The sequence below is a fragment of the Camellia sinensis genome, chromosome 1 (assembly GCF_055761805.1).
Source record: "Camellia sinensis isolate YWXY chromosome 1, ASM5576180v1, whole genome shotgun sequence".
NCBI classification, from domain to species: domain Eukaryota; kingdom Viridiplantae; phylum Streptophyta; class Magnoliopsida; order Ericales; family Theaceae; genus Camellia; species Camellia sinensis.
The window spans coordinates 240,935,434-240,952,660 of record NC_138961.1 but is presented as its reverse complement, the minus strand read 5'-3'; the positions used below and the strand labels follow the sequence as shown (position 1 = coordinate 240,952,660).

The following is a 17,227-nucleotide window of genomic DNA, read 5'->3' as shown; positions in this document are numbered from 1 at the left end:
ACCACTTGCCATTTCTCACTCTTTTTTATATTTTTAAATTTTTTAAAACATTTTGTCAATTACTAAACGTGTTTGTAGTTTATGTTTTTTTAAAAATAAACAAAAAATAAACAAAAACCAATTTATAAAATTTTTGTAAATATAAACTGAAAACGTAAACATTACCAAACACATCCTATGTGATCAATTTAATTTTTTATCAACCATTAATTTGTTGACCGTCCATTTTTTTTATACAAAACTAATTTGATCTCATAGCTATGGATATTCGATTAAAGTGATTTTTCGCAGACATATAGTACTCAACGAGTTTTACACATCAAATAGTTCGGATTATCAAAAAGAGACCCGTGATGAGCCTCCGCAAACCCAACAGTACCGTTTAGTCCGATCTCAGACTGGAGCTGAACCCATTGAGAATTTATGCCGGTTCGCTGAACGGTTTGATTTAGAAGGATTGGTTCTGATAAACCGGTCGGTGAGGTTTTTTCAGTTTGCTCTCCGTCTCGCTTCACTCCTTTGCTGCAAGGTTCGCTTTACTAGTTACATCCTGTATATGTGTATATCTATACATTTGCGATTCATGTATGCTTTTCTAGTAGTTAAAGCTTTGATGAATTAGGGCTTGTTTAATTGAATAAAAAAGCAAACTTGAATCAGCAGTATGTATATTTATGAATTTGATGAATTAGGGTTTGTTTAATTGAATAAAAAAACAAACTTGAATTAGCAGTGTATATATTTATGAATTTGATGAATTATGGTTGTTTTGACGTATGATTTATGGTGGAAAATCATGGTCTGTCGCTGAAAGTTATATGAAATTTCCATTGAGGGGTGTAGTTTTGTTATATAGTTTGTATCTGACCCCTTCACGTTAACAATTTGTGAATTTTCCTTTGAATTTGATGTTAGGGCGTGTTTGGTCTCGTTTTCTTTTTCTGTTTTCTATACTCAAAAACAGAATGAAAACTGAAACATGAAAATTATTTTGTTTGGCATGCGTTTCCAGTGTTTTTTTTTTTTTTTGGTTGGGGAAACACACTATTTGTAAATTATTTTCTGAATTTTTGAAAACTTTATTTGCACTAAATGAAACTATGGATCCTTTTCATTACTCCTGTTTTTAAAATCATGAAAAAAAAAAATGAAAACATCGAAAGAGAAAACAGGAAGGATACTAAATAGGGCCTTATTATCCATGGTAACTTTGTTGGAAATTGAATGCCCTTTATTTAACTGTTAATTTCCTTTTCTTGCAAATTTGGGTCTTTGAGCACATACCATTGATTGATCTTGCATTATGTACCTGACTACATACCATGGTTGTAGTAGAGTCGTTAATCCGGTTCCGTACCAGCCGGATCTTACCGTACCATCAATTCCGTTTCGGCTAAGTTTTTGCATGGTTTCGGCCAGTTTTGCCAATACCGGGAAATTTCGGCCTGAAAACATAATACCACAATACCTGCCGGTACCGTGATTAAGGCATTCTATCTATAATTTGCTCAAAACACATCTTAGATGAAATGTTTTCCACTTACCCTAGACTCCAACAGATTGCTTCAGTGTCTCAAATTGAAGGCAATACAAACGTTGTTCACTGCTCTACCTCTCTAGGTTTGTTGTTGTCCCTCTCGCTTAATCCTCTCAAGAGTTATCTTTGATCCTCTTTATCTTTGTTTGGGACCTTTGGCTATGGATCTTCTTTATAGAAAATTCTGAACTTGATTTCATGATATTTGCATGTTTTCCCTCTTTATATCTTTGACTTTTTGACTTTCTGTTCTTGGATTTCTTTAGTTTCTCTTTTTATTGAGAATTGATGCATTTTTGCTGTGTGTGCATGGTAGGTGTTCGATAAACAGGCCTGGCCCTGGCCCAAGGCGAGCAAGGCCGCCGCCTTGGTTCCCCAAAATTTAACCAAATCTAAGGGCCCTGAAATACTTTTAATCAATGTAATATTAGTAGCTCTAAATTAAGGACCAGCCCAAGTTACTTAACTTCACAACACAGTCCAGACAAAAGGCCCCCAAAAAAATGCGGGGTTCCAAGTTGAATTACAAAAATATATTGGGTAAAGTATGTAAATAATAAAACTCTATCAATTAAACCTGGTGCTTTCTATTCCTTCCCATCTGTAAGCGTTGGAAGCAAATTGTATGGAGACCAAACAAACGGCCAGTCCAAATTCTAGGCCACGAGATAATCGATGCGGTGCTCTTTTAAATTCATTGCTCTTATTTGATTTGAGAACTTTGCCTTTCAATTTAATCTCTTTTTTTTTTTTTTTTTTTTTTTTTTTTTTTTAAAGTTATTGATTGCATTGCTTTTAATTTTGATTTGTGCCATAAATCTAATTTTAATGCCTATTTTTTTAATCTAATTTTTTTGTTGATTAAATTTTGTCATGCTTTTGTTTTGCTTGAATCAAATATTTTCCTCAGTTGTTCACCAATTTTGTGGGTGTTCTTTGAATTGTAGTTATGAATTGAATTTCTATTGAGTTTAGATAATCTATCTTAGTTGAATTTCTCTTCAATTTAGATTAATTTTATAATCATGGTTGTTCTGTATATGAAAGGAAAAAATAGAAAAACTAATTCAATTTAAATTAAATTCAGTAATTTCATTTTGCCCCACAGTTTTTTTTTTTTTTTTTGTAGTTTCATATAGAAGACCCCCATTTTAATGTTTGCCTTGGGCCCCGAAAAACGCAAGGCCGGCCCTGCTGATAAATGCTCTGTCTTCATGTCCCAATATATTCCCAACCATTGAATCATGTGAGAATCTTGAGGTACATGAATCTCAACACATGATCCAGTGGTTAGAAGATCCCATGCCCAAATGGAGTATGAGGAACTGCAGTGTGCGATTTTCTATTCTATATTCATGGCACTTTCCTTTTTTCCAATTGTTGTCAGGATTTTTTTTTTCCCATCATAGTTTTTCTAAATGTTGTCCTGTGGGTTATGTGTGTTTTGTTGCTATGTGTTAGAATTTACCAATTTACTCCTCCACCTACCATCTCCACTAGCACCCACTTCACCTACCACCTCCACTATCTCCACTAGCACCCACTTCACCTACCACCTCCACTACACTACACCTACTACCACCTTCTCTTCTATATATAGGAGTTGTAATACATAACACAATATCAAACAATCTTGTAATCAATAACAATCAATAATACAGTATTTTCTACATGGTATCAGAGCAGGTTTAGAACCTAGTATTTTCGCTTCCCCGGCGGGCGGCAACCTCACCTTAGCCGCCCGCCGGGCCTCAATCTAGTCTGCTAGAATTTTGCTACACATACCTTCACTCTGCTTCACCACCAGTGCACCACTTACCACCACCACATCCGTATAAATACCAACCATTTCCACCACCAGGGAAACCCACCAGATCGGATGTCCATTGCCCATGTTGGAGCTGATTTGGGATTGTTTTTCAGTAACTGGTGTGCATGTGCATAAGCCATTACTCTCTCTCGCGCTGCCACACAACAGTGCTCATTCTTTCACAGAAACCTTTCGAACTGTCGAATTGTATTCGATTCGATTCGATTCGGAACTTGTGTTTTTTGGTTCAAGGGTTTTGCTTTGACAGTGAAGTAGTAGATGAGGCCAATCAAGCTTCCCGAACCTCCCAGCAGCGCCCCCATGGGCGTGCCGGACATCTTCGAAGGCGGCGTTTACGGCGTTATCCGGCGAGCCCTCGTCATCGGAAATGGTTTTCCGGCCTCCGAGAACCAAAGCATCGGACTGGTTCGCGCCCTCGGTCTTTCCGAGAAGCAAACTTTATATCGGGTTACAAGACCAAGAGGAGGAGTCAATGAATGGCTTCACTGGCTCCCAGTTTCTCTCCACAAAAAGTTAGATTGCATCCTCAGGCAGATTTATGGTTACACGCAAATTCTGTTAGTCGGTAGAGGGAAGAAACTTGTATCTTTGCATACAGAAAATGGTGGCAGTAGAGGCTTAGCCTCCATTTTAGAAGCAGATGTAAAGAAGATTGTTGCCATGGCTCGTGAGACATTTGAGAAGGATGGCCCTTTACTGGTGGTTGCATCTGGCCGAGACACAGTATCAGTTGCAAGTGACATAAAGAGATTAGCGTCTGACAACGTGTTTGTTGTTCAGATTCAGCACCCATAAATCTCTGAGGGAAAGAGGTTTGGTTCGTCCATTTACTGGTCTTGAGGATATGTCAGAAAGCTGGAGTTACCCTCCACTAAATGATGCTACTCCAACCCATACTTTTTCTCCTTTCCAGGCACTCTTGTTCCCCACTCATATTTTTTTTTATTATTTTACTCCTCCTTTTGACAAGGACACGAACCACACACTGTTTTGCACACTCATCATCTTCTTTTTCCCTTAGTGGTAGGACCCGCCCCAACACCTTTGAATCTCCCCTTTTTTTCTTTTTTGTTTTTTATTTTTTATTACTTTAACCTTCCGAAATTTTTTCTTCACCTTTATCCCACACTTCATTTTACTTATTATTATTATTCTTATTATTAATCTTTTTTTTCATTATTATTTCTTAAAAAAAAAAAAAATAAAAAAAAAATAAAATAAATAATAATAATAATAATAATGAAGCAGATGAACTGCACACCAAACTCAACCTCATTTTATTCTTGTCGGGGCTCACCCCGATCACCATAAAAAAAAAAAAAAAAAAAAAAAAAAAAAAAAAAAAAAACCACCTCCACAGGCGGGATTTTTCTTCTCTACTCTGCCGCCGGTCTCTTCTTCTTGCCTCCGTCCTGGGCAGTCCTTGACGGTGCTGCCTCCGTGCTTCCTAGACCACCAAGCAAGTTTCCTCCTCCCTGCTCCTCCACTACAGCATATGGTGGCCCTCCAAATCGGAACATCACGGTGGCCTTCCGCTTCAGCTCCTTGTTTTCTGCCCTTAGCACGCTTATCTCTGCTCGCGCATCCTTATACATGCGTTGGAGCAGAGCCAGCTGGGCGTTTAATTGCTGCACCTCATTTGTCCTACTCTGCAGCCGGTTCGACAAATTTGTGACCGCCGTCATGCTTTCCACACATGCCTTCAGAGTATACTGATTGGCCTCCACATCCGACTGCACTGCCATTCTTTGCTCCACCGACCGCATCGGAAAGTTCAACGGAGCAAACTCCGGGGCGCTTGGTTGAGGTTCCAGTGCCACCGCACCAGTTCTCTCTCTTGTTGACTCGTTGAGGTCGGGAAAGAGGGTGAGCAGTCCACGGGAAGACGAAGACGAAGCCATTTTCTGGGCAACAGAGTGTTATACAGAATCTCACTCAGAAATCTCTCTCAGAATATCTCTCACAGGTGTTTTTGCCTCAGCCTCAGCCTCTGTCTTATAGCCGAGGCAGCCACGCGCATCGCGCGCCTCTTGCCGCCCGACAAACTGGCACGCCTTTTCATGGCACATCTTTTAATAAAGTGGACACGCCTTTTTATGAATTGGGCACGCCTTTTGATGGCACGCCTTTTTAAAAAATTGAGCGCACCTTTTGAGGATGCGATTTTTTAAAGGGTCCGACAAGACTCTGTAAACTGTCCCGACATAGATTCCGGTTAGTTTCTACAAGGGTCCGACAAGACTCTGTAAACTGTCCCGACATAGATTCCGGTTAGTTTCTACAAGGGTCCAGCAAGACTCCGTAAACTGTCTTCTACAAACGGTCCGACATGACCCCATAAACTGTCTTCTACAACGGTCCGACATGACCCCATAAACTGTCTTCTACAACGGTCCGACATGACCCCATAAACTGTCTTCTACAAACGGTCCGACATGACCCCATAAACTGTCTTCTACAACGGTCCGACATGACCCCATAAACTGTCTTCTACAACGGTCCGACATGACCCCATAAACTGTCTTCTACATCGGTCTGACACCCCCATACAGTGTCTTCACCAACGGTCTGACACGACCATACAGTGTCTCCTATCCTTTTTTCTTTTTATGTATTTTCTTGTTTTGTTCCTCTCTCCAAACTCAAGTTGGTTAGTTTCTATCCTCCTTGAGTTTGCGGGGGGCTGTTAGAATTTACCAATTTACTCCTCCACCTACCATCTCCACTAGCACCCACTTCACCTACCACCTCCACTATCTCCACTAGCACCCACTTCACCTACCACCTCCACTACACTACACCTACTACCACCTTCTCTTCTATATATAGGAGTTGTAATACATAACACAATATCAAACAATCTTGTAATCAATAACAATCAATAATACAGTATTTTTTCTAATAAATTACAAATATTTTGTGACCAAGGGGGAGCTGTAACCGTAATTCATATTGGTTAAGCTTGACTCTGGATAAAATTCCTACTTATACATGTATAGGATTGTATCTAGGTATCACAATTGCTTCTGTCAAATTACAGTAATCTTGGGGTAATCTCAATGAATGGAAATTACAAATCAGAATAACGCTTGAAGAAAAGTAACTAGTTCACACCTCTGAGATCAACGGTATCTGTTAACTTATTACATTACGCAATAAATACCAGATTAGATGTTTTTGATTTCATTTCTTTTGTCTTTTATATTCCATCCTTTTGGTTGGTGGTTTGTTGCCTTTTGCTGAGTTATCTATCTGGTACAGGGACTAGTAGGCTAAAAATGAATGTTAGTCAAGACACAAAAGCTATAAAGCATGAGTGCAACTAATTAATTTTTGCATTTGATTTTTTTAATTATTATATGTCATATAGGACGTACCGGACTATACCCGTATCTTAGCTTTTGAAGTTTTACCCTATCAACATGCACGTACCCACTCCCATGCTGCTTAGGCACAGAGAAAATACATGATTGAATCGATTGAGGATAGGACCATAGGTAGAGCTGGCTGGCAAAAATGTTTCAAGAGGCAACTTAAATGTTTGTAAAATGGGCCCCCCTTTTTTTTAATCCTTTTCTCTTATCAGTAGTAAGTTTTGAGCAAAACATTTTGAGAAAACCCTAGCAATTAACACTCCCATGACCCTTGCAACTGCTCTAATTTGGCAGTACGTTTTGAAAATATTCAAAGACAGGGGAGCAAAGAGCAGGAGAGATACACCAGAAAGAGATTGATCATGGCATTCGGAGGTTCAGCTGTGGGTCCACCAGCAGGGGCAGGAGGACCATCGGCGATAAGGCCGGTGAAGCTAGACAAAGAATGCGAGCTGAGAATTGAAGTTGGTCCTGACACACCTCTCCGCCTTCGGCTCCTTACTGGCACAGCCGAGATCTTTGGCACTGAAATTGCTCCCGAAATCTGGCTCACCTTTCCTCCCAGGCTCAAATTCGCAGTAAGCATCACAAACATATGATTATAATCTTTTTTGATATTTTCAGACACACATACACACTGGTATATATAGACAGACAAATAGTTATAACTAACTATCATTAATCAAAATGACAGTGAATCCACTCTCACTCTGTATTTTGATCCCTAATGGTTTTTTTTTTTTTTTCCATAAGACAAAACTTCAGGGAGGTCCTTCCAGTTAATGTTAAAACTAGTTGTATATTGTAATCATTAATGAAGAAGAAGAAGATACTTTTCATCTCCAATTACTCGATAATTTCCACAAGCACAAATTCCACTTTTATAGGCCCAAAAATTCTTTCACAAAATAAGCCATCTTTTTCTGGTTTATTGGTGTTCAGGGTTGTTGTCACCTCTCCAACTATCTCTCCAGTAGGTAGGATTTTATTGGCCAATAATCAAAGTGCATTTGAGCCAATTGCTTGGTAGCATATCATTTAGTATAAATTTTCTGACACCTACTAAAGGAACTCAGCTGAAGTGATTGGAATAAATTATTGTTTATATTGTAAGTTAGTGTGTTCTCTAACCTCGTCTTGATTGATATTCAATCTCATGTATCAGGTTTATACTTGGTATGGAGCCACAATTGAATTGGATGGCACTACTGAAACTGATTATACAGCAGATGAAGTATGCTTGTTCTGTAAATCAGTTTTGCATCATAATCTAGTATTATGCTGGCATATTTGTTAACAGTAATATTTCAAAAAGTTTTTTTTAATGATGATAAAGCTTTGCATTATTGATTACAGACACCAATGATTAGCTATGTAAATGTGCATGCTGTACTGGAAGGACGTAGAAATCGTGCTAAAGCATCACCTAATGACTCTGATTCTTCACAGGTATTACTTTATTTGTACATTTGATTTGCCAAAGAAAAGATACAAATAGAAAACAAAGAAAGAATTGGTACATGGAATCATATGCCTGTTTAATTATTATTTATCATCTGGAATCTTGTAGAAGTTTCCAAACTAGTTGTTTTACAGTGCAGTTTTGACTGAACATGGGAGCAATCACTTTTGAAATTGAGTAACAAATTCCATCATAAATAAGAGATATCCTTCACACTTCCAAGAAAGACGTTGACAATGATTTCTACCCTTCTTTGTTGTTTTGATCCAAACACTTCCAGCCTTAAAATTTCATAATGCCCCATATGTTTTGGCATAAAACATTTGCAATTGTAAAATATTTTCCTGTAAATGTTTATGGTAAAATATTATTTTCCCTCATGTTTGGCTAAACTACTAAACAAAACTTCCGTGATAGAGAAATTCTATCAAACATTTTGAAGACAATGAAAAGAAGGCATACTTTAGAACATTGAAATTCCTATGTCAGATCAAATTGAATTGGATAATGAAAGTATAAATCAGTCACCAAGTGATTGAAACTAAAAAAAGGAATGCTACTCACTTTGAGTGAGCCAAAACGCACCATGAGAGCTAAAACATACATTAATGTGTACTATTTGGGCGTTGTTTTTTTGTTTTATGTTTCAAGCTTTGGTCAATCTACACGGCTACTACATCAATGAGTTTTACTTTAATAAAGATTGGGATCTAGACAGCATGATAATAAGTGGCACTTGAGGTGTAATAATAAATATTTACATACATGTGGATAGATGCACAATTACTTTCTTTAGTAGAATTCATTTTTTAATAAGATTGGGAGAAAGAAACCGCTTATGATGTCTGCTTGGCTAAATTTTTTTCAACAAGGAAATATTGGTGTATAAATGAATACAAAACATAACTATCCCATTGATTTGTAGACTAAACTGCATTTTGATGCATATTAGATGAGACTGAAGTATTCAAAACCAGTGCTATGTCTGTTGAAGTGTTCCTTCTTGTAACATAAGTGTTGCAGCACCTGTAGATGTAATTCCAGTTTATTTGGCTGGTAGGGTTTGTTTAAGTGAAAGAATAGCCAAGGATTGTTTTTTGGGTTTGATTACTAAAGGTTTGGGTTGAAGAGAAAAAGATTTTGGTGGGAAATTTAAGGTGTATTTGTGCCATGTTCCCAGGTATTTGGGGGATTGAGGAGACAGTTTCCTGAATGTGCATTCATAATTTAATACAACTCAGATTATCCCTCGTGTGATTTGATTTATTTATCAGGTCTCTCTTTTTTTTTCCTTGGTTCAGGGTCCCAGGGTAATTGTTGTGGGGCCTACAGATTCTGGAAAGAGTACCTTGTCAAGGATGCTTCTTAGTTGGGCAGCCAAACAAGGTTGGAAACCTACTTTTGTGGATATGGATATTGGCCAAGGAACTATAACCATTCCTGGATGTATTGCTGCTACGCCAATTGAAATGCCAATTGATCTGGTGGATGGAATCCCTCTGGAAATGCCTCTTGTTTACTTCTACGGACACACAACTCCTAGGTAATGATTTTTTTTTCTTCATCAATTTTGACCGTTAGTTGTTCACCTTTCATTTTACTTATTAGATTGGTTACACGTGAATACAGAAGCTTGTATTTCCATTTATCACTTCTTGTTTGATTTTAACTTTTCTGTATCCAGTTATCATGGATGTTCTTAGAACTGGTACTTCACAGTGTCAATGCAGATTTGTACAAGGTGCTTGTGAAGGAGCTTGCTCAGACTCTGGAGAGACAGTTCGCCGGAAATGCAGAATCTCGAGCTGCAGGCATGGTAATAAATACCATGGGATGGATAGAGGGTGTTGGTTATGAGGTAACTGAGTTTCAAGTTTCCATTGTTAGTCCTGCTTGTTATATTAAAATTCAGGGGTGCTCTATTAGTATCGATTATGTGGGATGTGTTGTTTAATTAGTGTAGTATCTTTTTGTATGTTGATGCAGTTGCTTCTTCACGCAATTGATGCATTCAATGCTAATGTTGTTCTGGTTTTGGGTCAGGTAAATGCTTTCCATATGAAAACTTTTGTCCTGTGTGTATTGCTGTGATCTAATTAAAACTAATCCTATTATGAATTGCATTTGCTTTGATTTGGTTAGGATAGTTGTTTGCGTGCCACTTCAGTAAAACTACTTAGAAGCAGCTTTTTTTGCCTTAAGTTTTGAAAATGTTTGTTGTGGGCTGCTGCATTTTGGCAAAGCCGACTGTTTGGTATAACTTGTCAGGCTTTTAGTTTATTTGTTTTCTAAATTCAATAAGCTGCAAGTGCTCACTTTTTTTGCAGCTGCGATTGGATTACTTCAATTTTTAATTTTTGTATTTTTTTAAGCTGCCAATAAGTTTTACTTAACTGCAACATTGGGCTTTGTTAGAATTTACCATCACCTACCACACACTTACCATCACCTACCATACACTCACCTACTCCTCACATACCACCACCTAACCTACATCTATATAATCAATCCATTGTAACAGAACAAATATCAATCAATCAATAATATACATCAATTTTTCTTACATGGTATCAGAGCAATAAGATTTAGGCCTATATTCCTTTTTTTCCGGCGGGCAGTCGGCTGGCACCCATGCCTTTGCTGCCCGCTGGAATTTTCAACACCTCCACAGAGTATGGCTCAATCCCAAGCTTACTTCCATCAAACACAGAAGTTCCAATTGCCACGGATAGCCCACCAAAATACCACCACCTTCTTCCATCTATGAGCTTTGTGTTAGATTTATATACCACAGCACTACTACTACTACTTTCAGGCAAAGTTCGAGGAGGCTTGTTTGTTCCACCGAACAACCCTAAAAAATTGAACAAATTACTGAGGAAGCAATTCAAAGATACTGCTGGGAAGAATTGGTTTGACATGGTGGCCCAAACCCTCATCCCTGAGTTGAAGAAAGATCTCCAGCTACTCAAGTTGAGGAGCGTCATTGATCCAAAGAGACACTACAAGAAGGGTGATTCAAAATCGAGAACAGTTCCCATGTATTTCCAGGTGGGCACAGTGATAGAGTCGGCATCAGACTTCTTCACAGGTCGGCTTACTAAGAAGGAGAGGAAAGCAACCCTTGCTGATGAGCTACTCTCTGATCATACCCTTGGGGAGTACAGGAAGCGCAAGGTTCGAGAGAGTGAAGAACAGAACCGTCCTGGAGGGGTGGAGAAATGGAAGATAAAAGGTGGACAGTCTTGGAAACGTGCTAAGCAAAGAAGACGCTGATGGCTTTCGATGTTGTTGACCCTGCAAAGGATATTTTTCTCCAGCTCAGATTCGGTTTACATCTCTCTCTCTCGGTTTACATCTCCCACCATTTGTTTTTTAACCCACTTCCTCTCTCCACTCAAGGACATGCACATCTTTGTCCACTTTTCAACCCTTTCCTTCCTCTTTTTGCACCCCACTCACAGATTCACACACCATCACTAGTTTTTCAAATCATTATTTTATGTTTTATTTTTTCTTTTTGATCATTACACCATTGCCCCAACATCCTCCACTCACAAATATTCTCCCTTTTCTTTCTCTATTTTTTATTCTTATTATTATTATTAAACACAACAAAAACAAACCACACCCGACACACTACTATCTCTTACAATCATCCCTTTTATTCCCACTTCCGTTTATTTTTATTATTATTATGAACCACCTCAGAACCCATGTGCATCCCTTTTATGACACTTTCCTTATTTTATTATTTTATTTTATTTTATCTTAAAAAAAAAAAAAACAAAGCCACCCACGTGGGCTTCTCCTCACTCTTTCTTCCGTTTAATTTCTAAATCTATTTTTTTTATTTATTTTTCTCTAAATCCTCTTCTTTTTTTTTTTTAATCTCTTTTTATTATATTATATTAAAATAAAAATAAAAAAAAATCTTCATCTCTCCTCCGTTTGATTTCCAACTCCATTATTTTTATTTTTATTTATTTTCTCCAAACCACTTTCCTTATTTCCTCCATCTTTCATTTTTTGATTTTAAATATATTTTTATTATTTTTTCTTTATTTTTCTTTCACATTCTTTTTAATCTTTTTCCAATTCCCTTCATACCATATAGCTTTGCACACCAAATCATATTTTATTCATCTCAGGGATCAACCCCGATCACAATTTTACACAAAAAAAAAAAAAAAAAAAAACACAAACAAACAAACCAAAACAACAAAACCACATCCACAGGCGGGATTTTTCTTCTCTACTCTGCCGCCGGTCTTTTCTTCTTGCCTCCGTCCTGGGCGGCCCTTGACGGTGTTGCCTCCGTGTTTCCCACTCCACTGGGCACGATCACTCCACCCTGCTCCTCCACTACAGCATATGGTGGACCTCCAAATCGGAACATCACGGTGGCCTTCCGCTTCAGCTCCTTGTTTTCTGCCTTTAGCACACTTATCTCTGCTCGCGCATCCTTATACATGCGTTGAAGCAGAGCCAGCTGGGAGTTTAACTGCTGCACCTCATTTGCCCTACTCTGCAGCCGGTTCGACAAATTTGTAACCGCAGTCATGGTTTCCACACATGACTTCAAGGTATACTGATTGGCCTCCACATCCGACTGCACTGCCATTCTTTGCTCCACCGACCGCATCGGAAAGTTCAACGGAGCAAAACCAGAGGTGTTTGGTTGAGGTTCACGGGCCACCGCACCTGTTATCTCTCCTGTTGACTCGTTGAGGTCGGGAAAGAGAGTGTGCAGACCTCGGGAAGATGAGGCCATGTTCTGGGTAGCTGAACGGGAAGAAGAGGCCATGTTTTTTTGGGTTGCTGAGTGTTTCCGAGAAGGGTTGGATACAGAGTATTTACAGATTGTTTCAGAATGACCAGTTCAAAGGTTTCAGTCTGGTTTGGTTTCCTCCGCCTTCATTTATATAGCACATGACGAAGAGGCCGATACGCGCACTGTCGATCACGTGCACCGCCGCGTGTCTGGCGCGCCTTTTGATGGTACGTCTTTTTATGGATTGGGCACGCCTTTTGATGGCACGCCTTTTTATGGATTGGGCACGCCTTTTGATGGCACGCCTTTTGACAGATTGGGCACACCTTTTGAGGGTGCGACTTTTTTAGGGGTCCGACAAGACTCTGTAAACTGTCCCGACATTGATTCCGGTTAGTTTCTACAAGGGTCCGACAAGACTCTGTAAATTGTCCCGACATTGATTCCGGTTAGCTCCTTCATGGGTCCGACAAGACTTTGTAAACTGTCCCGACATTGATTCCGGTTAGTTTCTACAAGGGTCCAGCAAGACTCCGTAAACTGTCACAACATTGTCTGCTACAACGGTCCGACATGACCCCATAAACTGTCTTCTACAACGGTCCGACATGACCCCATAAACTGTCTTCTACATCGGTCTGACACCGCCATCCAGTGTCCTCTACACCGTTATGACACCCCCATACAGTGTCCTCTACAACGTTATGACACCACCATACAGTGTCCTCTACAACGTTATGACACCACCATCCAGTGTTTTCACCAATGGTCTGACACGACCATACAGTGTCTCCTATCCTTTTTTATTTTTAATGTATTTTCTTGTTTTGTTCCTCTCTTCAAACTCAAGTTGGTTAGTTTCTATCCTCCTTGAGTTTGCGGGGGGCTGTTAGAATTTACCATCACCTACCACACACTTACCATCACCTACCATACACTCACCTACTCCTCACATACCACCACCTAACCTACATCTATATAATCAATCCATTGTAACAGAACAAATATCAATCAATCAATAATATACATCAATTTTTCTTACAGGCTTAATATATTATGATATTCAAACAACAATGCCGTTGTTGACATGTCAAAGAATGAGATACATTGATAAGCTTTTCAGCTCAAATTTACCATTTTAACAATCGAAAACCATGTTTCTCCAGATAAACTAATTATATCCACACTCTGATCGTGCTTCTGGGAAGTTTCTTTTTAGTTTTTGATTTTAAATATTACGATTGTGGCTGTATCTCACTGCATTGCTACTGAATGTCATTAAGTTCAATTTTGTCCGTTAGTTTTGCATGTGCACTGGTTGCTAGTAACTTAAGAAACTATTTCAGATTCAATTTTCACCCTGGGGTGGTTCATGTTTTTAAGCTCACCCAAACTCTCTGCAGGAGAAACTTTGCAGCATGCTGAAAGATGTATTGAAAAGCAAGCCAAATGTTGATGTTGTGAAACTTCAAAAATCAGGTGGTGTTGTATCGAGGAATGCAAAAGTCCGTCAAAAGGCCAGGAGCTACAGAATAAGGGTAAACATCAGCCTTTTTGGTTATATATATAGGAAGTTTGTCAATCATTTAGTTATTTGTGTTAGTATGGAGAAAATCTTGAATGATTATTTACAAATTTCCTGCCTTTTTCAACAAATCCTTTTGTGTTTCCTTGTTATAAAGCTAAATCATGCCGATATTTTTTATTCCAGGAATATTTTTATGGCCTTGCAAATGATCTTTCCCCACATTCCAATATCACAAGTTTCAGTGATTTGTCTGTCTATAGAATTGGTGGTGGACCACAGGCCCCACGTTCAGCCCTGCCAATTGGCGCAGAGCCTGCTGCCGACCCTACACGATTGGTTCTTGTGAATATCAACCGGGATTTGCTTCATTTGGTTCTTGCTGTTTCTTTCGCCAAAGAACCAGACCAAATTATTTCAAGGTATAGGCAATGTCCTTGCCTTTCTTTTTTCAAAATCCATGGTATCATAAGATGGGAGGTGAATTAGTAAAACTTTTTTGAATGTCGCCACTATAATGTACATTTGGCCTCATGATTTAAGTTGACTCATCTGTAAATTTTTTAACCTTGTTTAAGTGCATGAACTGAATAATTACTTTTTTCTTATAGTAATGTCGCGGGGTTCATCTATATCACAGACATAGACATTCTGAGGTTTGGATTTCAAAATTCTTCATTACTTGATGTGGTTCATACGCTTTTTTTTTTCTATTCTTTTCTTAAATTCTAATTTATCATTTTCAGGAAGAAAATTACATACCTTGCACCATCGGCTGGGGAACTCCCGAGCAGATTCTTGATCATGGGAACTTTGACATGGCTTGAAACCTAAAGTGCCCAACTAACTGCATTCCTCATTTTCCTCAAATCGTTCAGTGTTAATCTTATCACTGATTTGTGTATGTTTAATGCTTGTACTGACACTGCAAGGGGGTTTTAAGAGGTGAAACCCATTTATTCTGCTGAGAGGATTATTTTGCATATGATTCACTGTAATGTGTATATTCACAGATAGCTAGCTGATAACATGGTTGATGCTTGCAATTTTTTATTATTATTATTATTTTTTTGGTACATAAAAAATTCAATGATAAATCATCCTAAATAGAAATGTTAGGCAGATAAATGACCCTAAATAGAAATGTTAGGGACCTTAAATTGACGTGAGATGTGATAGTAAAAATAAATAAATTTAATTAATTTAATTGAGGATATAATTTTTTATAGAGCATAATGTCGAAAAAGAATTCAATTGGCATGAGGATTAATTTAATTGGGACACGAGGGTTGGTTTAGTAATGAACGTGATCTTTTATTTTTTAATCTTGATCCAGTAATGTACGTGATTTTTTATTTTTTAATTTTGATCTGTGACATAATATTCATAATTATATCATAAAAGGCATGAGGAAGCCCAAATATTTCTCTTGGGAGAGAACCTGTGAATTCTGTGAATTCAATAAATATTCAGACATAGAATCAATCAGAGTTAACCACATAATCACTTAAAATACAACAATGCTAGGTGATTTGAATTTTCATGGCTTAAATGTCTCAAAAAGATGCCGTTTTGGTCTTTTATTTGATTTTTTTATTAGCTTGTTTTAATTTTGGCAATCCAAAAGCTACATAAAAGCCCATAAAAAATAAATATTAATCCACAGAAAACAATTCTAGCAATAATTCACCCATATTTTATGAAAAAATGTTTGGTGGCCCGAATTTGTGTGGTCCGAATGGCTCAAATATGTCAAAATGACGTCGTTAAAACTAGTTAATAAAAGAAAGTTTATCCAAACAGCCGTTTTATGTGGATTAATATTTATTTTTTATGGGTTTTTATGTAGCTTTTGGGTTGTCAAAATTAAAACTAGCTAATAAAAAAATCAAATAAAAGAAAGTTGATCCAAACAGTCGTTTCTAACCCTCTCAAATAAAAAAAATAAAATAAAAACGGTTTCTAACCTATTATTCCTAAATTAGATCTCCATTTTAATTTAGAGGCCACCTTTTCTGAATTTTCTAAATCAAATTTAAGGCATAAAATTTTACAACAAAGAAAACACATTACGGCCATACATTATTGCAAGGTATAGTGTTAGGCGGTTTTTTTTATTATTATTAAAAAATGATATTTAAAAAAAAAATAGTACTATACATATCTTAATAAAGTTTAAATTATATAATAAATGTACATAAAATATAATATACCATTACTACTTTAAAACAATAATGCCGGCCTATTAAATAAGTGAGCCTAAAAAGCTTTTACGGCCCAACTTTATAGGTTTAAATACTTATCCCAAGTTCTTAAAAAAGTGGGCTGAGATGAGTGGGCAACGGGCTTGTGCCCACCCCTAGCATGACTTCTCTTTTTGGAAATCTGCTTGGTTTTTCAAAACTAGTTTTTTAAGTTTATAATTAGTATTTTTATATTTTTAAAAATATTTTAATTATTTTTTTTTCGTAATCTTGGTATAATTAAAAAAATAAAATTTATACAAAAATCTTTAAAAAATTCATTGAATACAACAAAATATGAAAATGTACTAATTTTTGTATTTCTTTATATTTTTTATATTTGGTGAGTTTTTTAGAAAAAAAATCATAAATAAATTATGTGAATCTAAAAAATAAAAATAAAAAATTACTTAAAATATTAAAATAATGGGAGATTTATTAGAAAATATTTTTTTAAGTGTCTGTATCCCAATTAGTCCAT

At 37.3% G+C, this 17,227-nt stretch overlaps 1 protein-coding gene across 11 annotated transcripts; it reads left to right on the top strand.

The window, feature by feature from the left end:
* The first annotated feature begins 370 nt into the window (after nt 1–370).
* LOC114307624 (protein CLP1 homolog) lies at nt 371–15,549 on the top strand. 11 transcript variants are annotated; one of them, XM_082924516.1, is made up of 12 exons: nt 459–529; nt 6,409–6,496; nt 7,037–7,320; nt 7,908–7,976; nt 8,099–8,191; nt 9,506–9,747; nt 9,924–10,062; nt 10,191–10,247; nt 14,382–14,516; nt 14,690–14,925; nt 15,115–15,159; nt 15,250–15,549. In XM_082924516.1, exons 3-12 carry the CDS (start codon nt 7,105–7,107, stop codon nt 15,335–15,337), a joined length of 1,320 nt encoding a protein of 439 aa, XP_082780642.1. In that variant the 5' UTR covers nt 459–529; nt 6,409–6,496; nt 7,037–7,104; the 3' UTR covers nt 15,338–15,549. The 11 variants fall into 11 exon arrangements, with proteins under 11 accessions (XP_082780638.1, XP_082780656.1, XP_082780642.1 ...); XM_082924536.1 differs by having other exon boundaries at nt 483–529; nt 7,059–7,320; XM_082924509.1 differs by lacking the exon at nt 6,409–6,496 and adding an exon at nt 2,667–2,797 and having other exon boundaries at nt 491–529; nt 7,059–7,320.
* Nucleotides 15,550–17,227: the final 1,678 nt, after the last annotated feature.

Coding starts and splice junctions, on each gene's coding strand:
- LOC114307624 (XM_082924508.1), top strand. CDS start 1,530: ATGTTTTCCACTTACCCTAGACTCCAACAGATTGCTTCAGTGTCTCAA. Junction 9,748..9,923: donor TACGGACACACAACTCCTAG/GTAATGATTTTT, acceptor GGTACTTCACAG/TGTCAATGCAGATTTGTACA. Junction 14,517..14,689: donor CCAGGAGCTACAGAATAAGG/GTAAACATCAGC, acceptor TTTTTATTCCAG/GAATATTTTTATGGCCTTGC.